The sequence below is a fragment of the Hibiscus syriacus genome, unplaced genomic scaffold (assembly GCF_006381635.1).
Source record: "Hibiscus syriacus cultivar Baekdansim isolate YM2019G1 unplaced genomic scaffold, ASM638163v2 tig00110761_pilon, whole genome shotgun sequence".
NCBI classification, from domain to species: Eukaryota; Viridiplantae; Streptophyta; class Magnoliopsida; order Malvales; family Malvaceae; genus Hibiscus; species Hibiscus syriacus.
In genome coordinates, this window is record NW_024062849.1 from 269,167 (window position 1) to 293,257 (window position 24,091).

The window sequence follows — 24,091 nt, forward strand, 5'->3', positions numbered from 1 at the left end:
CAATGTTTTTTGAGATATAATTAATGGCCTGTTTTGATTTAGACCAAAGAAACATTAGTTGTTTTAGAACATTGGTGAATGCGATGGGGAAGAATTCACCAAATCCAGAATGCTGTTCCAGTAGTTGTTGTCTTCACACTGATCATCGATTCCTCCGCTGTTTCCGTCGGATTCTTTGCCGCCATCCGATAAACTCGGGTCAGTGGAATCGTTAAGAAGAAGGTTAATGAACCCATCTTCCATAGCCAAATTAGTTGAACTTCCCTCAAGGCCTTTCCATTCTTGTTCGCCTTCTTGTTTAATGATTCCGGTCTCGGATGAAGCCGACGCAGTGCCGGTAAACTCGGTCATCGGCATTGAACTGGGTCCGATCCCATTTTCCGAGGAAGTAAGTGTTGATTTCGGTGAGTCGATGTGACCAAATCCGGCATTGCTAACACTATTCCAATGTGACTTATCCACAACAAGCTGAGCAGCCGAAACTGACGAAGCAAAGCCTGGTGTCATCGGACGACCGAGGCGATGTTGAATCGTACGTAACTTCGATTCTCGAACCAATCTAGCTTCGGCTTCGAGCCTCGCACTTTCCCACTGAGCCATATGGCTAAGGTTTGCGGCATTCTTCGATCGATGAGCATCGGTACCGGAGAGTAAAGTGTCGGATTTCGGCTTGTGGGTGACAGGATCGATCCCCATTTTGGCTAACCTTTTCTTAAGATGAGTGTTCCAGTAGTTCTTTATCTCATTATCTGTCCTCTTTGGCAAGTGAGTCGCTATAGCAGACCACCTGAAAGACAAAACCTACAAAAACATCAACTTCCACAAAGCAGTTTCTTCGATGTTTATGTTTATCTAAAATATAAAACAAAACAAAACCAATGATCACTTAGACAAGAAAATGATGGGAAAATTTTGTCATATTAATGAAGAATTAAATACCCATATACTCATTTAAAGATAATAAAAAGAATTTCATATGTGATATTTTTTATATTTTCTATTAGTAATCTATTTTATTTGTCTTTAAAATTAAGAAGTTCGTTTTTTCTAATATAATATCTTGCATTTGTCCCTGAATTCAACATATATGTAAGTGCAGCCAGTATACCTAAACTATACCAGCAAATGCAAGAGATTTTTTTTATATTTTCTATTAGTAATCTATTTTATTTGTCTTTAAAATTAAGAAGTTCGTTTTTTCTAATATAATATCTTGCATTTGTCCCTGAATTCAACATATATGTAAGTGCAGCCAGTATACCTAAACATATATACCAGCAAATGCAAGAGATTTTGAAGATAAATTACAGAAACAAATATGGAAAGCAAAGTCTGAAATTTTTGGACCTGTTCCCTAAAAGGGCGTGGAGCTGAATGATGGTTTGTTCTTCTTGCAGACTGAACTTTCCTCTCTTGATATCTGGTCTGAGATAATTAGTCCATCTAAGCCTGCAGCTCTTCCCACATCGCTGAAGACCTAAAACAAAGAAGAAAAACTTGATAATGAAGCAGCCTTTTATTACTATTAAGCAACCAAGAAAACTAGAAGAAATAGGGTTTTAGTGACCAGCTTTGGCAGGCAAAGCACGCCAGCTTCCATGGCCGTGTTCTTCGATATAAGCTAAGAGTTTCTGATCTTCTTCTGGTGTCCATGGTCCTTTTTTCATCCCCACTTTGTCACAGCAAGGTGATCTCCCCATTGGGTGTATGCAATATAGTGAAATTAAATGAGCAAACAAAGAAGATAAAGGTATATAAGAGTGAACGAGAGAGAGAGAGGAAGAAACTTTGTGCTTGTAAATGAAGTGATGGGCAGAGAAGAAAGTATGCCAGAATTAATGGTGAGGGTTGTCAGAGCATATGCTTAAGTAACATTGCACTGAGGAATTTAAAACCCAAGCTTAGTTTACTATCCTTAAAATGTTATAAACTAGTCGAATCGAGTTCGAATATTGTTAAATTTGATTCAATTCGAAATCTCATAAATTTAAAATTATCATATTTGATTTGAACTTAAAATCAAAATATAAAACTCGACTTCAACTAAAAAAAATTGAAACTCATAATATATCTCGTCTAATTTACAGTTCTAATTACCCTTACTTCATTGTGTAGGCTTTTGCTTTACTTGACTCATAGGGCAACCCCAAGAATTGTCCCATATGTGTATGGCTAAAATGGAGATTTTGAAGGAACTTTTTGGTCCTCACAAATAACAAAGGCACTAGAGGGTAGTAAATGGTATGGGGTCTGATCTAAATTTCAAGTCACTCTCTCAAAAAATTTCACCCCATTACATTACTCATGCTGATAGTGACTTGTCTTTTTCAATTTTTGAACTTTTTTTAAGGCGTATTAATTAGCTACTAAAGCTGAACTTCAATTAAAACATTAATTAATAAAAAATATTTTTATAGTTAAAAAGAGTGTTAATATATAGTTATGTCTTTAAGATACATATACATTGTTAATAACTAAAAAAGATTTTAAACATATATTATCTTATAATTATTTCATATTATTTAATATTAAAAAAAAGATTTATTAAGTAATTTTAATAATTATGATAATTTATTCTATTTGGATAATATGAATTCTAATAATGAAATGATATTTATAAAAATAAGACAAAAACAAAAATCATTTAAAGCTATAGAAAAAAAATCAAAATATTTAATATTTAAATTTATTTGCAATTCGATAAAGAATCGAAAATTTACTTTAAAAAGTGTTACAAAAATATTACTAATAATTGATTTGACTATCAATACATGTAAAATTAATTTCTTTAAATATAAAATTCAGTATAGGTCAATTTATAATGTCTTTCATTAATTCTTATTTTGAAGTAACTTAAATTTTACTTAGTATATAATCTAATCCGTAATTCTTGTTTATAATATATAAAAATACGAGTTTACAAAAAAAATGAATTTCTTTCGATGATAATAATTAAATTTATTAACATGTATAATTTTTGTGTATAAAAAGTTATTTAATAACATGTAAAATTAAATTGATTAATATGTATAATTTTTATGTATAAAAATTTTGTTAACACCTTAATTCAATTCATTTCAAAGACGGAAGGTTTGAGTGTTACAAGAAATCATTGAAGTAACTAGCTAAATTTTTAAAATTATTTACTTGAAAATCTAATAACATCACCACAAACCATAATAAAACATAAGTTTACAAATAGGAACTTTAATAGAACAAACTGAGTACAAATGACAAGTTTAACAAAATATGTTAAAATAAAATTACGATTAAAGTATATATGAAGTCAATGAATTATTATGTCCTCTACAAATAACTCGATAATATGTTTCTCGATCTTCACCTATGAAAATGTGAATGAAAACACATTTCGAATGATGAACTAAAAACCTCAATGCCACACAAATAATTCCGCTATATTGTATGAATTCATCATATGAGCATGTCAACATATATAATCAAGAAGCAATCATTAGTGCATCACAAATTATGGTGAAACTCAGATCACACATGCATCAAGAACGTACATAAAACAAGACATTGTCTTACACAAGTGACTCATGTGTTCTCGAATGTTTTTCGAATGTCACACAAAGGCATAAATCATTATTCTTATGCTTATTATAAACATTAATTCAAGTTCTTGCTTTTAGCCTTATTATTATTTATTTAACGTTTTTGTGCTCCTCACTTGATCCTCAATCGAAACAAGGTTCACTAATCTTTTATGAGCAAAGGTATCAATAGCTACCCCTGGATATTGATACTAAGCCTTGGTATCGATACTCTTCATGAGTATTAGTATAAAAATGGATTTGAAGTTAGCATAATTATCTTTAGTATCAATACCCCACATAGATACTGATACTACTTTTAAAGGGTATCAATACTTCTCTTAGGTATCGATACCAAATTAAGTCTTGAAATTGAGTAAATTCATCTAGTACCGATTCTCATCAAATATTTAAACGTGCATAATAGACGAGTAAAACGGAAGACACAATACCAAGAGAAGAGCAAGATAAGCTACTTTCCCAACAAACCAAGATCATCCCTCGGCTTGCCTAGCTTCTTCCTGACTTCCCACGCATTGGTAGCTTCTCCTATTGCAAATATTTGAACAATTCAATATTTAAAGTCTAACAACATTTAAATGTGGCTCATTTTGGATTTAATCACTACTCTCTTATGCTGATGGCAATATAATAATTATTAATATCAATTTATCACTTAATTTGAATAAAGGAATCGTTGTGATTTAAAATTATAACATCTTTCTAATGCTACAGTCGAAGCCATGACCCTGCAAGTGTTGACCTCCCCTTTCTTATGGTGGGGTTTTCTACATCTTTTTTCTGGTTCCATGTAAATGATATTAATTTAAAACCAAATTTGAGAGATCAAACGTATAAAAAACATAAAAAGAAAATAAAGGACCAACATAATAAATCCAAGCTTCTTCCTCAAAATCATTCCTTAGCACAGGAAAAGAGCTAATCCAAACTCGATATCCAAATAAAATATAGCTACTACTGAACAAAATCCTTAATACTACAGAGGATCCATAACCCATGTCCTTTGTTGCAGACCAACCATTCAAGAATTCAGCTACTGATTGCCTGTGCTATTGAATCTAACAATCTACAAACCCTATTCCTGAAAAAGAAAAGATACCACTTACGAGATTGGCTAAAAATGCAAAAATAGCATTCGAGTTTGGGGCTTAAGCTTTACAGAATGTGTACAAGGTTGTACGTATGAAACCTTACAATAAGTCAAACAATTCAAATAATTTATATAAAACCATCTAATATGAGCAAAAAGACAATTCAGAATCCTCATAAAAATATCAACATACCTGTTCCATGGGTGCAGGCTCTTCGTTCTTTTCTTCATCCATATTATCAGGTTCAACATTGGACTCTTTTTTAATATCAGAATCCATTTTTTCATCTCCCCCTTTAGCAGCATTGGTATCAAAACCGGGAATTTTCAAATCTGCAGGGAGCTGACCTGTCTTTAATGCCTGCTCAACCAAAGAAATATCCAGAATGTAAAGTAAAACTAAGAAAGGAATCTAAATGACAGTTGTCTTGAAAAGCCACTCATACAATTAAGCAGCCACCTTTTCAAGTCTTGCAACCTCTTCTAAAGTCTGAGAATTCACAATGGCAGCCTGCATATCAAATAAATCTAAACAAGATCAGAATTTAGTCACAAGGATGCACTACAAAAGATGCAGAAGTCATTTACAAATATGACATAAATTACCAGTAGCCATTTATGCAGTTTAAGTCACAAATAAAACAAAAAATGCAAGCTTTAGATGAATTAAAAAGTAGTGCCCAAGGAAAATAATTTTGCAAATTGACAAATACTGTTTTTACATTTTAAACCTGAGTGCCAAAATTAACTAATGTCAGAGGGTTATTCAACCATTCCAAAAAGTACCCCTCATTCAGAATCATTCTTACTGGACATGTATGTTACCTTCCTATTAATGTTGCTGGTTAGATGGGTTTGCGAGAGAGGGTGCCACTAGCCACATTCCTAAAATATATGTAAAATATTTAAGCTCACAAAAACCATCAGAGGGGTGTGTCTACTTCAAGTGCTTCTCTTACGTAATACCTCATCAGGCATCTTCTTGCTCAATATGTTTGTGGGTGTCCTTTTTTACTTGGACCACAAATATAAACAATATTTTGGAAATTAAAACAGCATGAAAAATATTACATTACTTGACATGTTCACACATCGCAGAGTCCATTAACAAAGGTAATTTTACATATTCGTGCATCAAATCAGCAGTCAGCATCAACAACCCCCCATCAAGTGCATGACTGAATCTGAAACTGATTCAGATTAAATTGCATAAGACTTTTGTGTAACTAAATTGGAAACTTCTTAAAACCTTTCTGAAACTTTGCTAATACTCTTAAGGGAAAAGAAGCAATTAGGCCTTAAGCAATGAAGCTTGCCATAAATTGCTTTGAAATAAGGAACATTACCTGATGCTATGTTTGGTTAAAGTAAAGGAGGAAAGGAAAAGGGAAGAGGAGTAGTGGAATGTCTCCCATGTTAGTAGAACATTCAACGGGAAGGAAGAGAACTGAAAGGGTGTACATGACACATCAAAAACCTTGATATATTTAAAACCCTTGAAATGGGAGACGTATTTGACACTAAAAGTTTTAAATCGTATGGACAAATTTATCTTTGTTCAATAACGTTTTGGCTTATATCATGGTAAAATACATTTCCACCCATTATCCAGACAAGGTTAATCTGTTAATAGATAAGCCTTTCTTCCCTAACACTTCTTTCTTATGCAATAACACAAGGGTATCTTACCTCCGCTTTCTCCTATTGTTAATTCCTTTCATTTTCCCTTTGCTGCTCCTAGACTAAGATTAAGACATGATTAATTTCTAGAACCACATACAATTACATTTTGATCATACAAGGAAAACTTCCCGTATATGGTTTTCTAGCATAGCCTTGCCTGGTATAACCTAAGCCATTTCAGCACATTTCTAAACCATGATTTCAATTTAATAATTTTCTAATTCATATTAATTTGATAAACTGGCCTCACTCTTTGTAAAGTAATCATATTAAATGGGACCAAATGCAAGGTTAAGTCTTTTGACATTTGTTTCTATGACATAATAGGGGTATTTCGTCCTGAGAACCATTAATCTAACTTTACAGTACCTTTAGATGCTCAACTCTGCAGGGAGGTAAAGAAGATGATCAATTAAACAGGTTATACTTGGGACATTTGAGAATACAAGGATACTGAATTTTTTATATTTCTCACCAAACCAAACTAGGGAAGAAGACCTGCAATCTTTCAAGATTTCTTAATCCAAATGCGCTCCTAATAACTTTTGGTAGTTTATATCATAAAAAACCAATTCCTGTTTCCCATCTAAGTCTGTGATAGGCTTCAAACTGCCTAAAAGGTTTTGCAAGAGATTCTGAGACTTGTAGTACTACTTCTTAATCTTGACCCTTTTAGGACTGTGATTTACAGCCCTTGAATGCACTACCTACCTAGCAGCTTCTTTGGTGAGGTTCAATGGCATTTTTATTTACTTTATTAGTTTTATAACCTTTAATGTCATCACAAGCCTAATAAGACTTCCTTTCACAATCACCACTCAGGATGGCAATGGCTGGTAAAAAAATCCAAAGACTATCGGAAACATTTTTCTTGATTCAGATATTAAAGTCTTCTTATTTTTCTGTTTTTATTTTTTTTAAATATTTTTTAATGAATTTTAACATTTAGCATATTTGGATATATTTAAAAAAAATTGAGGATACCCAATCCTTTGCCATCTTAATCCTGAACTACCTTCCAATAAGAAGAGTAGTTTCCATCCGAATACATCAACCTCCAGCTCTAAAACTGTTCAAGTAGCTGTTAGTAATCATAATTCACGTTTTATAACTCATGTCATCAAGATTTAATCCAATGTAGAGTCTATTACGGAGGAAATTAAAAGGAGATTTTTCCTAAATACCATTATTAGTCACCAAATGTTGGTTCCAAGAAGATACTTGAAACATATATCCATTTGGTTCACACATAAATTGTAACCCGCGAATGTGTTCCATGGAGGTAACAGTAATTGGCCTTATCTAAAAATAATGAGATAATTTTTTTTTGATAGAAGATTAGGCCTCATTAAAAAACCCCTTCATATCCTACTTGTTACATTAGTAACATGAAGGACATAGGAAGGAGGAAAAGAGTGCCTCTGAATTTTATTAATCTGAACAATAACATACAACCATTCCCTAACCACTAACTGCTTACAACATAACACTTAATACATAACACTTATTGCATAACACTTAAACCAGAATACCCTTCAGAAATACAAACAAAACACAACACCTTCAGAACCACATCACATAACCTATTAATCAACCTATACCAGCTTTGGCTAACTCATCCGCTTCCCAATTAGCAGCTCTAAGAATATGTCTTGAAATAATTAAATTAGTTTAAATTCTAAAATACTAAATTTCAAAGTGATTGAACTTCAAACCGTGCGTATTTCTAAATAGAGAGATCTTTTGCCTTTTAGGCCAAACCTCAAATGAGAGCCTAAATACTACGTTACTTAGACTAAGGCACAAATGTTGAATGCAGGTATGTTTCTGATACAAGCATAGTCAGACTTTTCTAGTTTTTCCCTATATTTGGTGGATTCTTAGAGCTCATATCTCCATACCCCAGTATAAAACATGAGTGTCAAACACGAATACTTCAAGAAAAATGAAGATATCGTGCAACAAAGTCTAAATTTGCATCATAATGTAAAACAAAGTTGGTCAAGATTCTTGTTAGTCAAAGTTCAAGTATCACACTCTTCTGAAGTTTCTTACATATATGTAAACGGTACCCCAAGCATGCTTTTGGCAAGCAAGTGAGGTAGTTAGGCATGTTCCCCTATTTTACCCTTAATTACTGTAATTTCTTTTATTTCATCCAGTCCCTAATAAAGTTCCCAAGTCTTTCTAGAACACTACCAAGAAAAATAACCGATACGGAAACTAGAACACTATCGACATTGTTATCCTTGTTTCAAACAAATATTATGAGAAAAAGGTATACCTTGATAGCTATAATTTGCTCAGGTGTGGGGGCAACCACTTTTGGCGTTTGTTCTTCCTCTGCAACTTCAGAAACATTTGGAACCTCTTTAGGTGCAATTGTCTTTGTAGATTCTTTCTTTATTTCCTCTTCAGCTTCTTTAGATGCAAAGAGATTTTCAGCTTCTAGTCTCTCCTGTGACCCATGAAGCATAATTATGAGAAGTTAATCATTTGGTAAGTTACACACTTACATGAGGAATATAAACTATGGAAAAGTAGAACATTCAGCCCCACCCTCTTTCTTCCTCACTTACCCAAAGATGCAGAAAAATTGCTTAAGCAACGTCAAATCAATAATTCAATCCTACAGTAAAGTGTTTCTTTGTGAAACAAGTTAACGATAAGCAATACCAATGCATTAGCCATTAGGGTTTATATATATATATATATATATATAAAGTACACTAGGCAAAATGAGAGATTTTTTTATTTTGAACAAGACAAATTTATGATGTATTTTCCTAGTCATGACTCATGAGTGCACCTATGATGGACAGTAGCCATTCTAATATCTAATAGTGTTAACTAAAATGCCATTCTAGCATCTAAAATTGTTCCGTTGATAATGTAACTCCCAATCAGTCAAAAAACAGCACTTCATGAACCTACACTTGCTGCTGCAATATTTATACACATAATAAAACGATGTCAAAAAAAAGTTCTAATTCACAAAGCCAAAGGTTCAATTAGGCAATTCCTGTCAGAAGAATGAATACAGGAATGTAGCAGAAATTTTTAAATTAACCACAGCTGTTCTCACATATCTAAACATGATAGGCAACAGAAATTTCATAACAAAACAGATTCTTAGAAAGACAAAATAATAGTTTAGCATATACAATCACCTTAGCCTTGACTTTCTTGAAATCCAGAACACGAAGTGATTTGAGTTTGTGAATCACATATAACCTGTAATTAGGTTTTTTAGTAATATTGTTATCCAACAGGCTAAGGAACTGCAGCTTAGGAAGTGATACAAGAGGGTCAATCTCCACTAAGTTCACCAGTCGATTATTTGTGAGAACCAATGTATGTAATTTCGGCAAGAACTCTGTAGAACAAGGGAAATGTGAACTTCGTCAGAGTCTTCCCATCAGGAGGCAACATTAAAAAGGCTTAAGGACACACGCTACAATACCAGGGAAATCCAAGTGTTGGTTCAAAGCTTACCTCCAATATTGGGATTGATACGCGTAACTCGGTTGTTGTTTATAAGTAAGGTGCCCAAGCGCTTAAGATAAGGGAAGTTGTCCAGCTTCACTATCTCATTATCAGACAAATCTAGGGTATCAAATTGGTCCTGTCAAAACGAACAAATGCAACAAAAACACAAGTAAATTAAAGCTACGAATGAGTTAGAAATGGCCACAGGCAAAGTAATACCCACCTCGGTAGCACCCAAGTTTTCTATTACAGCAATTTTGTTACCTGAAACGGGCAAAATGAAAAGAGATTAAGTTCTAAAGAAAGGGAAGTTTAAGAACATTATTATTAGGGTTAGGGTTGGAGCGAAAGAGAGGAGAAGCAGCACCTCGAAGATCCAATTCTCGCTCTTTAAGGGGATTGAAGAAGTGAGGACACTTCCAAATCAAGTCGGCCGTGAGTTTCACCATGCTTGCTTTTTTGTTTCTCCTCTTTTTTCCTCCGCTAAAACCCTAAACAGACGCCGCCGTCTTGCGGTAAATGTGGGAGGTGTTTTTAGGGATTTCCTTGCAACTTTCCGTTTGCATTTTCCTTCCACCCGATTATAAAGAGAGGTTAAACGACTGCATTTCGTAGCTACTAGAGGTGTTTAGTGTTACTTTTTAATAAATTTTGCCATCCAAATTTAAAAATAGGACATAATGGTATGTGAGGCCTCAATTTTTTAAAAAAAAATCAATATAGCTCTCAAATTACTTTTACATTCAATGTAGTCCTCAAACTAAAAAAATTAATGTGGTCCTTTGACCAACAATTTCTTTAGTTAACTATTAGGATGATGATGTGGCAGTTATGGTACTAATGTAGTGATCTACAGTGGTTGATGATGTGGCTAATCAATGGTGGATTTAGAATTTTTTTAGGGATAATGGTATATGAGGCCTCAAACTTTTTAAAAAAAATCAATATAGCTCTCAAATTACTTTTACATTCAATGTAGTCCTCAAACTAAAAAAATTAATGTGATCCTTTGACCAACAGTTTCTTTAGTTGACTATTAGGATGATGATGTGGCAGTTCATGGTACTAATGTAGCGATCTACAATGGTTGATGATGTGGCTAATCAATGGTGGATTTAGAATTTTTTTAAGGTGGGCATGTATATAGTAAAAATATAAATCTTTTGTATGAGGTGGACATAAATAAGATTTTAAAATGGGTACAAATATTAAAATTAATAAATAATATAAAGAAATTCGAATTTTAGTGTCCACCCTAGACAAACTTCGCATCTGTCACTTTGATAATGACGTGACAAATGGGTTAAATTGATTTTTTGAAGAGTTTGAGGGCTAAATTATTTTTTGAAAGTCTTTGAATTTCTGATCAATGACTGACAGTTTCTCAACGCTATCGCCTTTACCAGCTGCTTATCCACCCATCGCCGACATATCATCCTTTGTTGTAGCCTTAATCTCCAAAATCCCTAAATTCCAAGACATAAATGTATAAATCACAATCAACGCGTAAGTGATCGGTGGGTGATCGCCGAAGGTGATGATGGTCAACAACGAAATTTAAGTGATATTTTGAAGTTTTTATCAATTTTGGGGTATTTTATGAAAAATATGAAAAGTTATGTTTTTTAATTATGAATTTTATTTTTTTAAAAATAAAGGAAATTAAAAAACAGAGCATACATCAAACACTAATAGATTGATTTGTTTTTATTGATTTTTTTAATGATTGTGACAGATCATACACTTAAAATGATAACGTCGAAAACGTTATACACCTACATTATCAAAAAATAAATTAAAACACCTAAACAAAAAAATATAATTTAAATACTTTTTATATTAAACCTTAAATATATTAAGATAGTCTAATGTATTAGTTTTAATTGTAGTGAGTTGTCTTATTTTAATTAAGTGTAAACTACGCGTTTAGTACTTAAAGTATCGATTTTATTTTATTTTAGTACCTAAACATTCATTTATTTAAAAATTATACATAATGTTTAATTTTTGTTTCGTTTTGGTACATCGCCGTTAAAAACTTAACGAACTATTACAACGTGACACTTTTTTATAGGTAAATTACATCATTCATCACTCAACTATTTTCACACTCCTATTTAGGTTACTAAAGTTTAATTTTTTTAAATTTAATTACTCAACCTTCAAATCACTCTTAATTTTATAACTCTAACTTTAAAATTTATTTATTTTTCATTTTAATTATATATTAATAAAATAATAATAATAATAAGTGTCATGTCATAAACATATTAATAAAATAAATTAGAGTGATTAAAACATGAGCAATTTGAAAGTTAAGTAGTTAAATTGAAAATTTATAAACTTTAGTGACCAAAATAAGAGTGAGAAAATAGTTAAGTGATTAATGATGTAGTTTACCCATGAAAAATACCACGTGGTTCCACTAAAATTTTAACGGCGGGGTACTAAAATGAAACAAAAAATAAATATTAGGTATGATTTTGAAACAAATGAAAGTTTAAGTACTAAAACGAAATAAAACTGATAGTTTATGTATTAAATGTGTAGTTTACCTTTTAATTAAATAAGATTTAATGATAATTTTGTTTATTGAAAATTTCAATAATCAAAATCTCAATATTTTATATAATTAATAGTATATGGTTTATTTACGAATCAATTTAAATTAATTAATATAAAGGTCTATTATGAGTCTATCTCTCGATATATTTTATTTTATGTATAATATCGATATTCAAACTTTGAATATTGTTGCACTAACCAAGCTACCTTAGTGAAAAAGAAATTGTTATTATTCTTTGATGTCATGAGTTTGAGTACCATAAATGTCAATAATGAGAATGTTCATTGTTAAATGATTGAGAGTTATCTTTGAACAGATATTGATTGATAATTGATTTATAAATGAAAACTATTGGATTTTTATTGAGATCTAATTTTGAATCAATTAAAACTTCTTTCTGAATAATCTAGGTGATTATAAGATAATAATTTTTGATTTTTTTAATAATTGACCAGTGACAACTCACACATCTCCAACAAATAGAGTTATTCAAATCTGAAACCTCTGTAGACAATAATATTTCCTTCTATTAAAACTTAACATTATTAAAAAAATGTTTAATAAATATTTTTAAGATTATAGTTCTCACCTATGATTATATTTTCTTAAATATTTATAATTCATCGACAGTGTACGTTGCACTGACAAAAAATAAAACGGTTCAAACATTAAGAGGGAAACTATATATTTAGAATATAAATATTACACTAGAAATAAATATATATATATATATATATAAACACTTTCCTATTAAAATACTAATTGTTGGAAAACCTGTATACATGTATAGCATGGGAGGCCTTGCTGAATACTGTGTCGTTCCGGCGCATGGTTTGTGTGTTTTGCCAAAATCATTGCCATACACTGAGTCTGCAATTTTAGGATGTGCTGTATTTACTGCTTATGGTGCCATGAGGCATGCAGCTGAGGTCTGTCCTGGGGATTCTGTTGCTGTGATTGGAATTGGAGGGGTTGGTTCAAGGTATTTACATATTAAGCTGATTCTGAAACTAGATAATTGGTTTGACTTGTCATTTTGAAAATCCAGTGTATTTTTCCTCAATGTACAATGGGTAAAAGGCACCTTTGAGTCCTAAAGCATATATGATAGCATTACTGCTAGAAAATAAAGATAGTTGTTCATTATGCATGACTTTCAAGCTAACTTATATATTATGCAGTATAGGAATAAAAGCGATGTTAATGCTTTCTGTTCTCGAGATCCCAGCACAAAGCATATGATCTTAAAAACATTAATCAAACACCTGACCTGGAATAGGAAGCACCAACATATTTTAGTTTTTTGTTTCTACACTTTTTTGTTATATTCATTGTCTGCACTACATTTTGGATTGGATTTAATTTATTTGTTGGTTTCAGGGTTCTTTACTGAATTGTAAGGTTTTGTCAATTAACCTACCTTGTGATTTCTTCCGGAGTTTAATATCACCTGTTGGCATGATGTTACTATCACTAATAAAAACTATGAACTAGGCCTTTCTCAGCATACGCAGTTCTTGGTCATGTTGTACCACTGTGCCCTGTTTATAAAAATATCCTCAGTAAGCTCAGTGAAAACAAGGTCTTTTCTTTTTATAGTGTCAGGGCTTGACTTCTTTGGTCTTCCTTTCCTCTTATCATCAGTTAATCACATGTTCTTGTTGACTTGTAAGAATCAAATCATGATTAATTATGATCAGACTGGACTTGTTAGGATGTAAAGTTTTTTAGGAAATAGATTAGCTAATAATCATTCCTTGATTCTTGGATTTCATCTCCTAGATTTATGGGACAAGTTTCTTAGTTTTCTTCTTTTTACTACAAAATTGTAACTCTACAAGATGAATGAACACAACATTTCTATTACAGTAAATAACTTACAGTTCTCATAAGGACATTTCCACATTTTTGTAATTGCTTGTATAAACTCCTTAAACATGTTTCATTCATTTGTCCTTGATATCTGCTAGCCGCAACAATTGTAAGGGTAAAAGTTACTCTCTGAAATCTGGTCTTAACTTTGAATTGTAGTCATTTATTTATTTTTTCCAAAAAAATTATAATGGTGGGATCTATATTTTAAGCAATTGCATTTTTTTGGTATTTTTACATCAACTTTTCATTACTAACTTTGACAGATTTGCAAAAGAACTGACATAGAAATGGCAAGATTTTTGCTTCAGTTGTTTGTAGATAGCAAGGGCATTTGGTGCCTCTGAAGTTATTGCTGTGGATATTCAGAATGATAAACTGCAGAAAGCTAAGACTTTGGGGGCCACTCATACAGTAAATGCAATGGAAGAAGATGTCATTGAACGGGTTAAAGTATGTACAGGTTTGCTTGTTAATTGTTCTTTATCATACAAATACCGATTCCAATTGAACTAGCAATCGACCGTAAATGCAACAGAAGTAAAAAAATTTAATTAAGTTCTCAATTTTGTACTTATACTTTACCCAAATGGACATTTCATGACATAACCTTAGTATTGGTCGCTTGAGGATATTAATTTGTATATTTTAACTCATGACATAACTTTGACCTTGTTGCATACCTGGTGGCTCATGACATGACAGCCAGACCATTTTGAATAAAATCCTTCTTTCTTTTTTTTTTCCTGAAACCTCTCAATTATTTTAATCACCTAATAAATTTAGATTACTGGAAGACATCCAAGATTTGGCATGCACAATTTTTAAATCTTATGCACTCATGTGTGATCTTGATTGATGGCATCCAAGATTTGGATGGAATATTTATTAAGAAATTTAGGATATGGGATCAATTTGGCTGTTGCCTTTGCTACTTCCTTTTGTCATTGATAAAAAAGATTGCTAAAAGTCAAAAGTAAATTGTGTAGAGCAAAATCATTAATTGATTTAAAAAAGCGCAAGTAAAATATTATAATACATCCAAAGAGCTTGTTCCAAAATATTTACTGTCCGAAATTTTGATTGATGAAAAACAGTATTTGCTTTCTATCAAAATTCTTTTGTTAGCTTCTAAAAGAAGAATCCGAGTAGCAAAAGCAATAGCCAAAAACAATCTAGTTTCGGTTAGGTGTTGTTTCGCTTAGGAGTATTAGGTACAATGTTTAAATTGCCTCACCTCCTTGAATTTATTCATTACCTAGAACTTCATTTTGCTTATTTGTCAGCTTTATTTTTTGTGAGCTTAATTGTATGAAACCCTTTCTATAGGGTTTATTGTAGGTTATGTCAATGTGAGATATTGAGATTTGAGAAATGACTTTAGAGTTTGAAAGTGAGATTAGAGGATCTTTTGTTGGTATTGTGACTATTTTGTAAGTGGTTGATTGAAATTATTTGAGTTCTTCATTAGCTCTTTATTGTTGTTTTTTGTTTTTTATTTTAAATACTTGAACACATTTATTGCTTGTTTTGAGTAGGAAATTACAGGAGGATCGGGTGTTGACATTGCCGTGGAAGCCTTGGGGAAACCTCAAACGTTTTTGCAGTGTATACAAAGTGTAAGAGATGGTGGAAAGCAGTGATGATTGGACTTGCAAAAGCCGGTGCTGTAGGTGAGGTGGACATCAACCGTCTGGTTCGTCGAAAGGTAAAACATCTTTTGCTGTCAATACACGAGCCCATTTACAGGTTTCATGTCAACTCCAACTTCCCTGGACTTGCTAATTAATTATAATTACTGGCTCCATATTCCAATATTTAGTTATTTTTCTTGACTTGTTACTGGAAACCTGTATAATCTATAACAGCAATCTATATATATGACCTACTAATCTATAAAAGTACATATTAGCACAAATATATACTCAAATGTGCTACGTTTCCCAGTCTACATTTTTCCATGTCTAACTACATTTCATCATGCCATTGGTGCCATATTAGCACAAATATATTGTCAACTTTCATATTTTATTTCCTTCTCTAAAGGTTTTAATTATAATTTCATGCTCGGTTTAGTCGTTATTTTCATATTCTGTTGGCACAAATGTTGATTGATATTTTCAATTATTAGTTGAGTTTACTTGCTTTACATCATATACACCATGTACAATATTGAACTTATTTTGTAATGGGGTTGGCTCCAGGTAAAAGTGATCGGGTCGTACGGGCGAGGGCGAGGCAGGATCTGCCGAAGTTGGTTAAACTAGCTGAAACAGGAATCTTCAATCTTAACAGTGCTGTGTCTCAAAAATACAAATTTGAAGAGGGAAATAAAGCATTTCAGGATCTTAACCAGGGAAAAATTATCAGCCGAGGTGTAGTTGAGATAAGCTAAGTTACTTTTTATTATTAATAAAGTAATAAACTTGGACACAACACAATGAATCTTTGACTTTCTGTCATGTTTGTTGTAATGTTTTCTCACAGAACCTCTTTATTTTACTGTCACCAGATGATTTGAAATGTTCAGTTTTTATTTATCAGTTGGATTAAGCTTCCAATTTTGCAGTTTTTTTCAATTCCATTTGCTTTCATGATTTTTGAAACCATGGGTTATAGTTCCCATTGAATTTTTGTACTCAAAATATTGTTTTAATACGAAGTGTTCTTTTCTTTTAAATTCTCATTGGATATCCGAAGTTAATTGCGCGAAAGGTGCAAACTTGATGACATTATATATTAGCCATAATCTTTAAAACGTCCCAATTTTAAATTAACAAAAGTAAAAACTAAAAGAGTATTGTTCTAGAAGTAAAAGTAGGTGCTCTGTTTTTTCAAGAATTTTCTCGTGCTAGGGCTGGAGAATGAACGAAATTCTAGCCTCCGGAGGCGGATGCCGTAGTGGCTGTCCCATCGTCGCTCTAGCGGTAGGGCTCTCCACTGGCGATCAATACTCAAAGGGCTTCAAAGAAGAACAGGGTTGGTCTTGAACTGGAAGATACTAGGGTTACCTTATGGTTATGCATGTAGTGGACAACGCTCCTAGCGACGCTAGGCTAGGGATATTGCCATGGAGCCTGTGGCTCAGGAGATAGGACAGCTTTCTGCTAGTCAACTGGTTGTCAACAACGGTGGCACTGGGAGATCATATGCAGCCACGCTAATTGGAGGAGACGCTTCAGAACGTCCACCGTTCCCTGAATTGAATGAGGAAGAAGTCGTGATCCAGGAAGGCGATGTATCTGTTGATCAAAGTGGTGCCTACCCTGTCATACAATTCTCTAAGCGTGTACGTGATTCTATCGACTACAATATGAGGAAAACAGTCATCGTTCGTCTCTTAGGAAAAACGATAGGGTATAGGGCACTTTGGAACAAGATTAATATTCTTTGGCAACCGTGTGGTCGTTTCCAACTTATCGATCTCGATAATGATTACTTTCTGTGAGGTTTGAATTAGATACAGATTACACGAAGGTTTTGACTGAAGGCCCTTGGGTGGTATTCGGAAGCTATTTAACAGTCCAGCTATGGAGTAGAAGTTTTGGAACTGAAGAAAAGCATCCGTCGCAAGTTATTGTATGGATTTGTTTACCAGGATTACCGTACCGTTATTACACCAAATCACTTTTTCATCTCCTTGCAGCGGAAATTGGGAAAGTCATTAAGATTGATTATAATATAATGCCGGGGAACGGGGAAAATTTGCTCAACTAGCGGTGGCCGTGGTTTTGAATAAACCGTTGCTTCCTTGCATTGGGATTGATGGATTCGTCCAAAAGCTTGAGTACGAGGGTCTGCAAAATATGCTTTCACTGTGGGGTTTATGGACATTCGAATGATCGTTGCAGCACAAAAGCAGCAGCAAACTCAAAGCCGGATGAGGTAGAGAAGGTTGGAGAGCAGGTATCCGGAGAAAACACAGACAAAGGACAAGACCTTTATGGTCCTTGGATGATAGCGATAGGGCGGAAACGTAGAGTCCCCAAAGCAAAAGAAGGTGTTGCTTCATCTAATCAGGCAGGCACTTCAAGATTTGATGTACTTAACTCATTAGATTATGAAGTTAATGGGGAGAATACCACCCCGGGTTTGGATATTGGCAAGGCAGGAGATATTGGCATTTCTCCTAAGGTAGTTAAAACAAAAGGTAAAAGTGTTGTGCATGAGACGGTGAGTGCTGACAGGGCACCTTCGACGATAACAGGCAATTCAAGAAACACCTTCACAAACCATCAGGTTACTTATGTTCAAGCTGGTTACTAGCAGACAGCTGTAGGGAGAAGTTACCAACTTGTTGACTGTACAAACGAATTAGTGTGCCCCCTTCGATTATGGGGAATGATACTCATGTCCGAGTCGAGACATGAATATTAGAGGTGGTCATCATTCGGCGATAAAACGATAATAGATGGCACTATGGAGAAACGGGAGAGTATTCATGAAAGGGTGGCATCTATTAAATCTGGCACTTTGTTGGGGAGTAAGGATATAAGTAAAAAGAATTGATGGTGAAGAAAAATGGGCAGTATAAAGCACCTCATCGCCCTCTCCTCTCTGAATGGGTGCAATAACTTGCTGGATCGAGTAGGAGAGGGTAATCCTAACACTCATACTACTTCTCAGCTGATTATGGAGTCTGGTTCAGAATCAAATTTGGAGATGATGGTTCATTTGGAGCCAGAGAAGATGAAGGATAGGGGTGTCTAACCCGCAACCTTTTCCCAGTTTTTTCCCATGTTTAGTTGCATGTTTTGGAATAGTCAGGGCGTTGCTAGCCCTACGTATCGATGTCATTTTCGGCATTTTATGAGTAGCCATAACCCCTCTATTGTAGCTTTGCTTGCTTGAAACTCGAGTTAGTAGTCGTCAGGCTAATGATATTGTTCGGTCGTTGGGGTTCTCAAATTCTTTTCGTATTGATGCTCATGGATTTAGCGATGGTATTTGGCTCCTATGGAAACCGGAAACAAGTGTTGTGGTGCTGAAAATTTCGAATCAATTCGTGCATGTGCAGGTAAAGGATTCTGATGTGGACAGACCAGTTTTTGTTACTGTGGTCTATGCTAGTCCTTCCATCTCTATTCATAAGCATCTTTGGGACCAGCTCAAAGTTTTGGATGCGGAGAGGGATTACCCTTGGCTTCTCGGAGGGGATTTCAACGCTATATTAAACCTCGACGAGTGAAGAGGTGGTGCTTTGAATTGTTGGTCTCCTAGCAGTGGGTTTTGTAATCTTGTTTTCTACAATGCATTAATGGATGATCGGTTTCATGGCCCCTCCTTCATGTGGTCAAGGGGTTCTTTGTTTCAACGTTTAGATCGCTGCTTGGCTAATGAGGGATGGCTGTGTTTTTTCCCTGATACCCATGTCCTTCACCTTGATAAGTTGGGATCGGACCATCGTTCGATACTTATGCGAATCAAGCCTCCGCTCTCTAGTCTCACAGCTCCTCCTTTTCGTTTTCTTCTCTCGTGGCAAGATCACCCAGGCTTCAAAGATTTGCTTCGTTTTGCTTGGGCGAGTGACAAAGACACTTGGCAGAACCTTGATACCCTTCGAACGTCTCTTTCTGTTTTGAATTTGAATACTTTCGAGGATATAGGGAGGAGAAAGAGGAAGCTACTAGCCCGTCTTCGGGGCATTGACAATGCTCTTTCCTGTCGTGAGTCGGATTTTTTAATGGAACTTGAAAAAGACTTGAAAGAGGAACTCGAGCTGGTTTTAGAACATAAAGAAAATCTCTGGCGGCAGAAGTCCCAGTGCAATTGGATTCTTGATGGCGACCGTAATACCAGATTTTATCATGCTTGCACAAAGAACCGAAGAAGAAAGAATACTATTTTATCTATTGGTGTTTAGATCAAGCACGTTTAAGACATGGAGCTGTGACTTTCTTTCGAAATTTATTTACTTCTAATAATATGGTGGGTCACACTTAAACTTGAGGGGCCGATTCTTCCAGTTTCCAAGGGTGATTTTAGAGACTTTGTCACATAATGTTACTAATGATGAGGTTAAAAATGCTTTCTTTGATATGCAACCTTCAAAAGCTCCGGGTATCGATGGCTTGTACGCTTCTTTTTTCAGAATAATTGGGATATTATTGGTCCAAATGTGTGCAAGTTTGTACAATCCTGCTTTAGAAGTGGCGTGGTTCCGGCGGATATTAATCGGACTCTTCTTGTCCTTATTCCTAAGGTGGCGGTCCCGGAAAATTTCCCTCAATTCCGTCATATAAGCTTATGCCCAGTTTTGTTTAAAGCAATTACAAAGATTATCGTAGCTCGGGTCAAACCTTTTCTTTCTCAGTGGATCATGGAAAATCAAACGAACTTTGCTCCTGGGTGATGTATCTCAAATAACATTGTTATTGCTCAAGAGATAATTCATTCGATGAAAAAGAAACAAGGGCGGAAGGGTTAGATGATTATAAAGGTTTATATGGAAAAAGCGTATGACAGATTGAAATGGCATTTTATTGATGATACCTTGTATGATTTGGGAATTCCGAATGATACACATAAATTGATTATGAGTTGTGTTACTTCTACAACAATTTAGGTTCTATGGAATGGCAGACAAACTGATAGCTTTAAACCTTAGCGGGGAATTCAGCAAGGGGATCCGCTTTCACCTTATTTGTTTGTCCTATGCATGGAAAGAGGCTTAATCTATTCAAAAAGCAGTGGATGATAGATTATGGAAGCCGATTAAGCTCTCTAGGGATGAGCCTCCATTATCGCATTTATTTTTTGAGGATGATCTAGTGTTGTTTGCGGAGGCTTCAGTGTCACAACTTGCGGTATTAAAGAGATTCTCTCTTATTTTTGCAATGCCTCGGGACACAAAGTTATCTTCCCAAGACTAATTTTTTCTTTACGAGGAATGTTGCGGAGCAAACTCGTATTGATATAAGCATTGTGTTCCAATTTACCCGGGTGGAGGACTTGGGCAGATACTTAGGAGTACCTTTGCTTTATAATTGTGTTTCGTACGCTACTTATGGCTATCTCATAAAGGGTCCAAGAGCGTTTAGGAGGATGGAAAACTAAACACCTTTCTTTTCCGGAGAATTACCTAAGCGAAAGCTGTTTTAGCAGCTATCCCCTCGTATGCAATGCAAACTAGCTATCTCCCTAAGAAAATCTGTGAAGTTATTGAGCGGCTAATTTGAAATTTTATATGGGGTGATTCAGCTAATCGTCGTGGGATGCATCTTGTTAAATGGGAGGATCTTTTCTGCCCCGAGGAGATTGGAGGCATTGAAATTAAAAGGATTTATGTACAAAATGAGGAATTTCTTATGAAGATGGCGTTCCGCTTAATTGCCGAGGGGTCGCAGTTATGGGCTCGAGTGCTATTGAAATACAAAATAAAAGATCTAGTGCCAACTGAATTAAATCGCAGTAGCTGTTCTAGACTGTGGAAAGGACTCTCGGTAGTTTGGAACAATATGCGACAGAACCTGGTTTGGACCTTGCGTGATGGTACGTCGATTGATTTTTGGTATGATGCTTGGCTTGGGGATCTGGGGCCGCTAGTTCTACACTCCGAATGCAACGCTTCCTCCGGCCAGCTCAGTAGTCTCGTCTGTTGTTAGTACCAAGGGTGAATGGAACTGAGAACTTCTTCAAGACCGGCTACTGGGTATGGTATGCCTTACTTTAGCGGCGGCACGGCCACCGCTATTTAATGCTGGTTCTGAACTTCTGATGTTGTGGGCTGGAATCAAGATAAAAAGCGTTGCTTCGCTGTGTCAAGTGCGTCTTACACTAGAATGCAGGTTGAGAATACGTTGCTGCTTCACCTTGGGATATTCTGAAGTTCAGGGCCTTCCAAGGGTTCGTATGTTGCTATGGACAATTTGTAAAGGTCGATTACTCTCTAATGAGGAATGTGTCCGTCGGCATTTATCCATGGATGCGAACTGCTCTTTGTGTGGCGCTCCGGTTGAAAGCATCTCTTATATTCTGCGTACTGTCCAATGGCTATGGCAACATGGAAGGAGGTAATCAGACCGAACTTTTTGACGAGTTTGTGAATAGTGATATGTTGTCCTGGATTGATAAGAACCTGAGGCAGCCACACTATTTCCCAATACATGATGAGAACTGGGATATATTGTTTGGGTCGATGGTGTGGTGTCTGGATGCGCCGAAATAAATTGATTTTTGCTATGGACTTTATCGCAAGTGAGAGTGTGTTGCAACAAAGTTCTCGTCTCACAAGAGAAGCAGTTCGAGCCCTCGTAAAAAGGAATTTAGAGAAGATTAATCGTGCCCCACGTGTAGATAGGAACGGTTGCTGGACTGCTTCAACAGCGACTTGTTTCAAGCTAAATACCGATGGAGCAAGACAAAGTTCGACAGGCTGGGCTGCTTCTGGAGGTCTCATTCGGAATTATTCTAGCAATTGGGTTACAGGCTTTTCAAAGAGCATTGGTTTTTGTTCAGTACTTTATGCCGAGCTCTGGGGTATTTATATCGGACTTCAATTGGCCTGGGAATGGAATATTCGAAAGCTTATTGTCGAAACTGACAGCAAGGAAGCGATCTCCAATTCTCCATTGTGAACTTGGAGTGGGAAATGGCTATGGGGGTTCTGCATTTACAGGCGCTTGTTCAACGTGAGTAGTGTCTTTAGTTCTACTAAGTTCCCAGGGAATGTAACCGAGTGGCTGGTGGACTGGCGAGTATGGCTTGGTCTCAACAGTCTGATTTTCTAATCTTCGACAACCCCCCAGCGGAAGTGAAGGACATACGCGACAATGAGAGAAACACTGGCACTGCAATGCAAGCTGATAGCTTTTAGTCGCTAGTTTAGTTATTTCATTTTTTTATTAAAAAAAGAGTATTTTCCTTCTCGTTTATTATAGCATTCTTCGTATCAGAAAATAATCATTTTAAAAAAACTCATATGTGGGTTTAGTAATAAAAAAATATTATTTTCTCTAAAGGTTATTGGTTCGAATAGCTTTATTTATAGGATGTTTGTTATCAATAGACTAAAAGATATTTTATACAAATACTACCTTATGATCACCTTAAATTAGTTAAAAGAAAGTTAAAAAATCCTCGCACAAATATATTATTCTCTCGCATTTTTAAAATTTTTGGTATAATTTCAATTATTAACAAGCATATATATATATAACGACGTATAACTTAGCAAAATACACAAATGTAACAAGCCTAGTTTTTGTTTAATGAAACACCCAAACAGTGCGTGATTACACAAGATCTTGAACGATTTTCCAACATATCATTTACATTTATCCCAACCACGTTTAACACTATGTTGTATTAAACACTTTAGCCCCAGTTGAAGCCTTATTGTGTGAGGTGTCATCGCAGTACATCCCATCGTCCCCGATCATTAACTGTTCCTCCATCATACGCAACGGTATGACCACATTGATAGCTACACAAATATCGATGTGACGACGAGGTTCGATCCGATTATGAAAGATCCACCTACTAGTTGTTTGAGGAAAATCCCATCGGAACCACCGTAAATGGCACCTCTCGAGTTTAAATTCGGTAAAAACATATTACAAAGTTCAGGTTCAGCAAAGAGACCTGTGAGAGAACTGCCGAGAAGTCCGGCAATGTATGTATGAAACACTCCTAGTGCGTCATCAATATGTTGAAGCAGTGTCCATCGCTTGTGTACGATCACATGGTAGACCATGGAACGCTTCCCGATAGAACTGAAAACTATTGCAGCCCACCCTTGCACGAGACCTATATAGAATTGATTAAAATTCGATTCGATTAATTGAATTTAATCTAATGGATGTGTGACATTATGTA

The 24,091-nt window shown here is 34.9% G+C and overlaps 2 protein-coding genes, 1 long non-coding RNA gene and 2 pseudogenes across 3 annotated transcripts in view; 2 read left to right on the forward strand and 3 right to left on the reverse strand.

Annotated features, from left to right (window-relative positions):
• LOC120139538 (transcription factor MYB106-like) lies at positions 1-1,894 on the reverse strand. The gene is made up of 3 exons (XM_039154719.1): positions 1,568-1,894; positions 1,348-1,477; positions 1-787 (listed from the first exon to the last, which is right to left on the reverse strand). The coding sequence occupies exons 1-3, from the start codon at positions 1,698-1,700 to the stop codon at positions 64-66; spliced, it is 987 nt and encodes a 328-aa protein (XP_039010650.1). The 5' UTR covers positions 1,701-1,894; the 3' UTR covers positions 1-63.
• LOC120139541 lies at positions 1,639-9,053 on the forward strand. Its single transcript, XR_005517652.1, has 2 exons — positions 1,639-1,760; positions 8,870-9,053. It is a non-coding gene; the product is annotated as an uncharacterized LOC120139541 (long non-coding RNA).
• The window catches only part of LOC120139539 (U2 small nuclear ribonucleoprotein A'-like), a 27,480-nt gene continuing 7,851 nt past the window's right edge, over positions 4,463-24,091 (reverse strand). Inside the window, exons 3-10 of the mRNA XM_039154720.1 lie at positions 10,205-10,287; positions 10,061-10,101; positions 9,844-9,973; positions 9,519-9,724; positions 8,633-8,806; positions 5,126-5,176; positions 4,859-5,026; positions 4,463-4,656 (exon numbers count right to left, since the gene is read on the reverse strand). Coding sequence (XP_039010651.1) covers positions 4,651-4,656; positions 4,859-5,026; positions 5,126-5,176; positions 8,633-8,806; positions 9,519-9,724; positions 9,844-9,973; positions 10,061-10,101; positions 10,205-10,286 — 858 coding nt within the window. The 5' untranslated portion in view covers position 10,287 and the 3' untranslated portion in view covers positions 4,463-4,650. The remainder of the gene's footprint in view (positions 4,657-4,858; positions 5,027-5,125; positions 5,177-8,632; positions 8,807-9,518; positions 9,725-9,843; positions 9,974-10,060; positions 10,102-10,204; positions 10,288-24,091) is intronic.
• Positions 11,207-16,716, forward strand: LOC120139493 (annotated as a pseudogene).
• LOC120139494 overlaps positions 23,572-24,091 on the reverse strand; it is a 7,015-nt pseudogene continuing 6,495 nt past the window's right edge.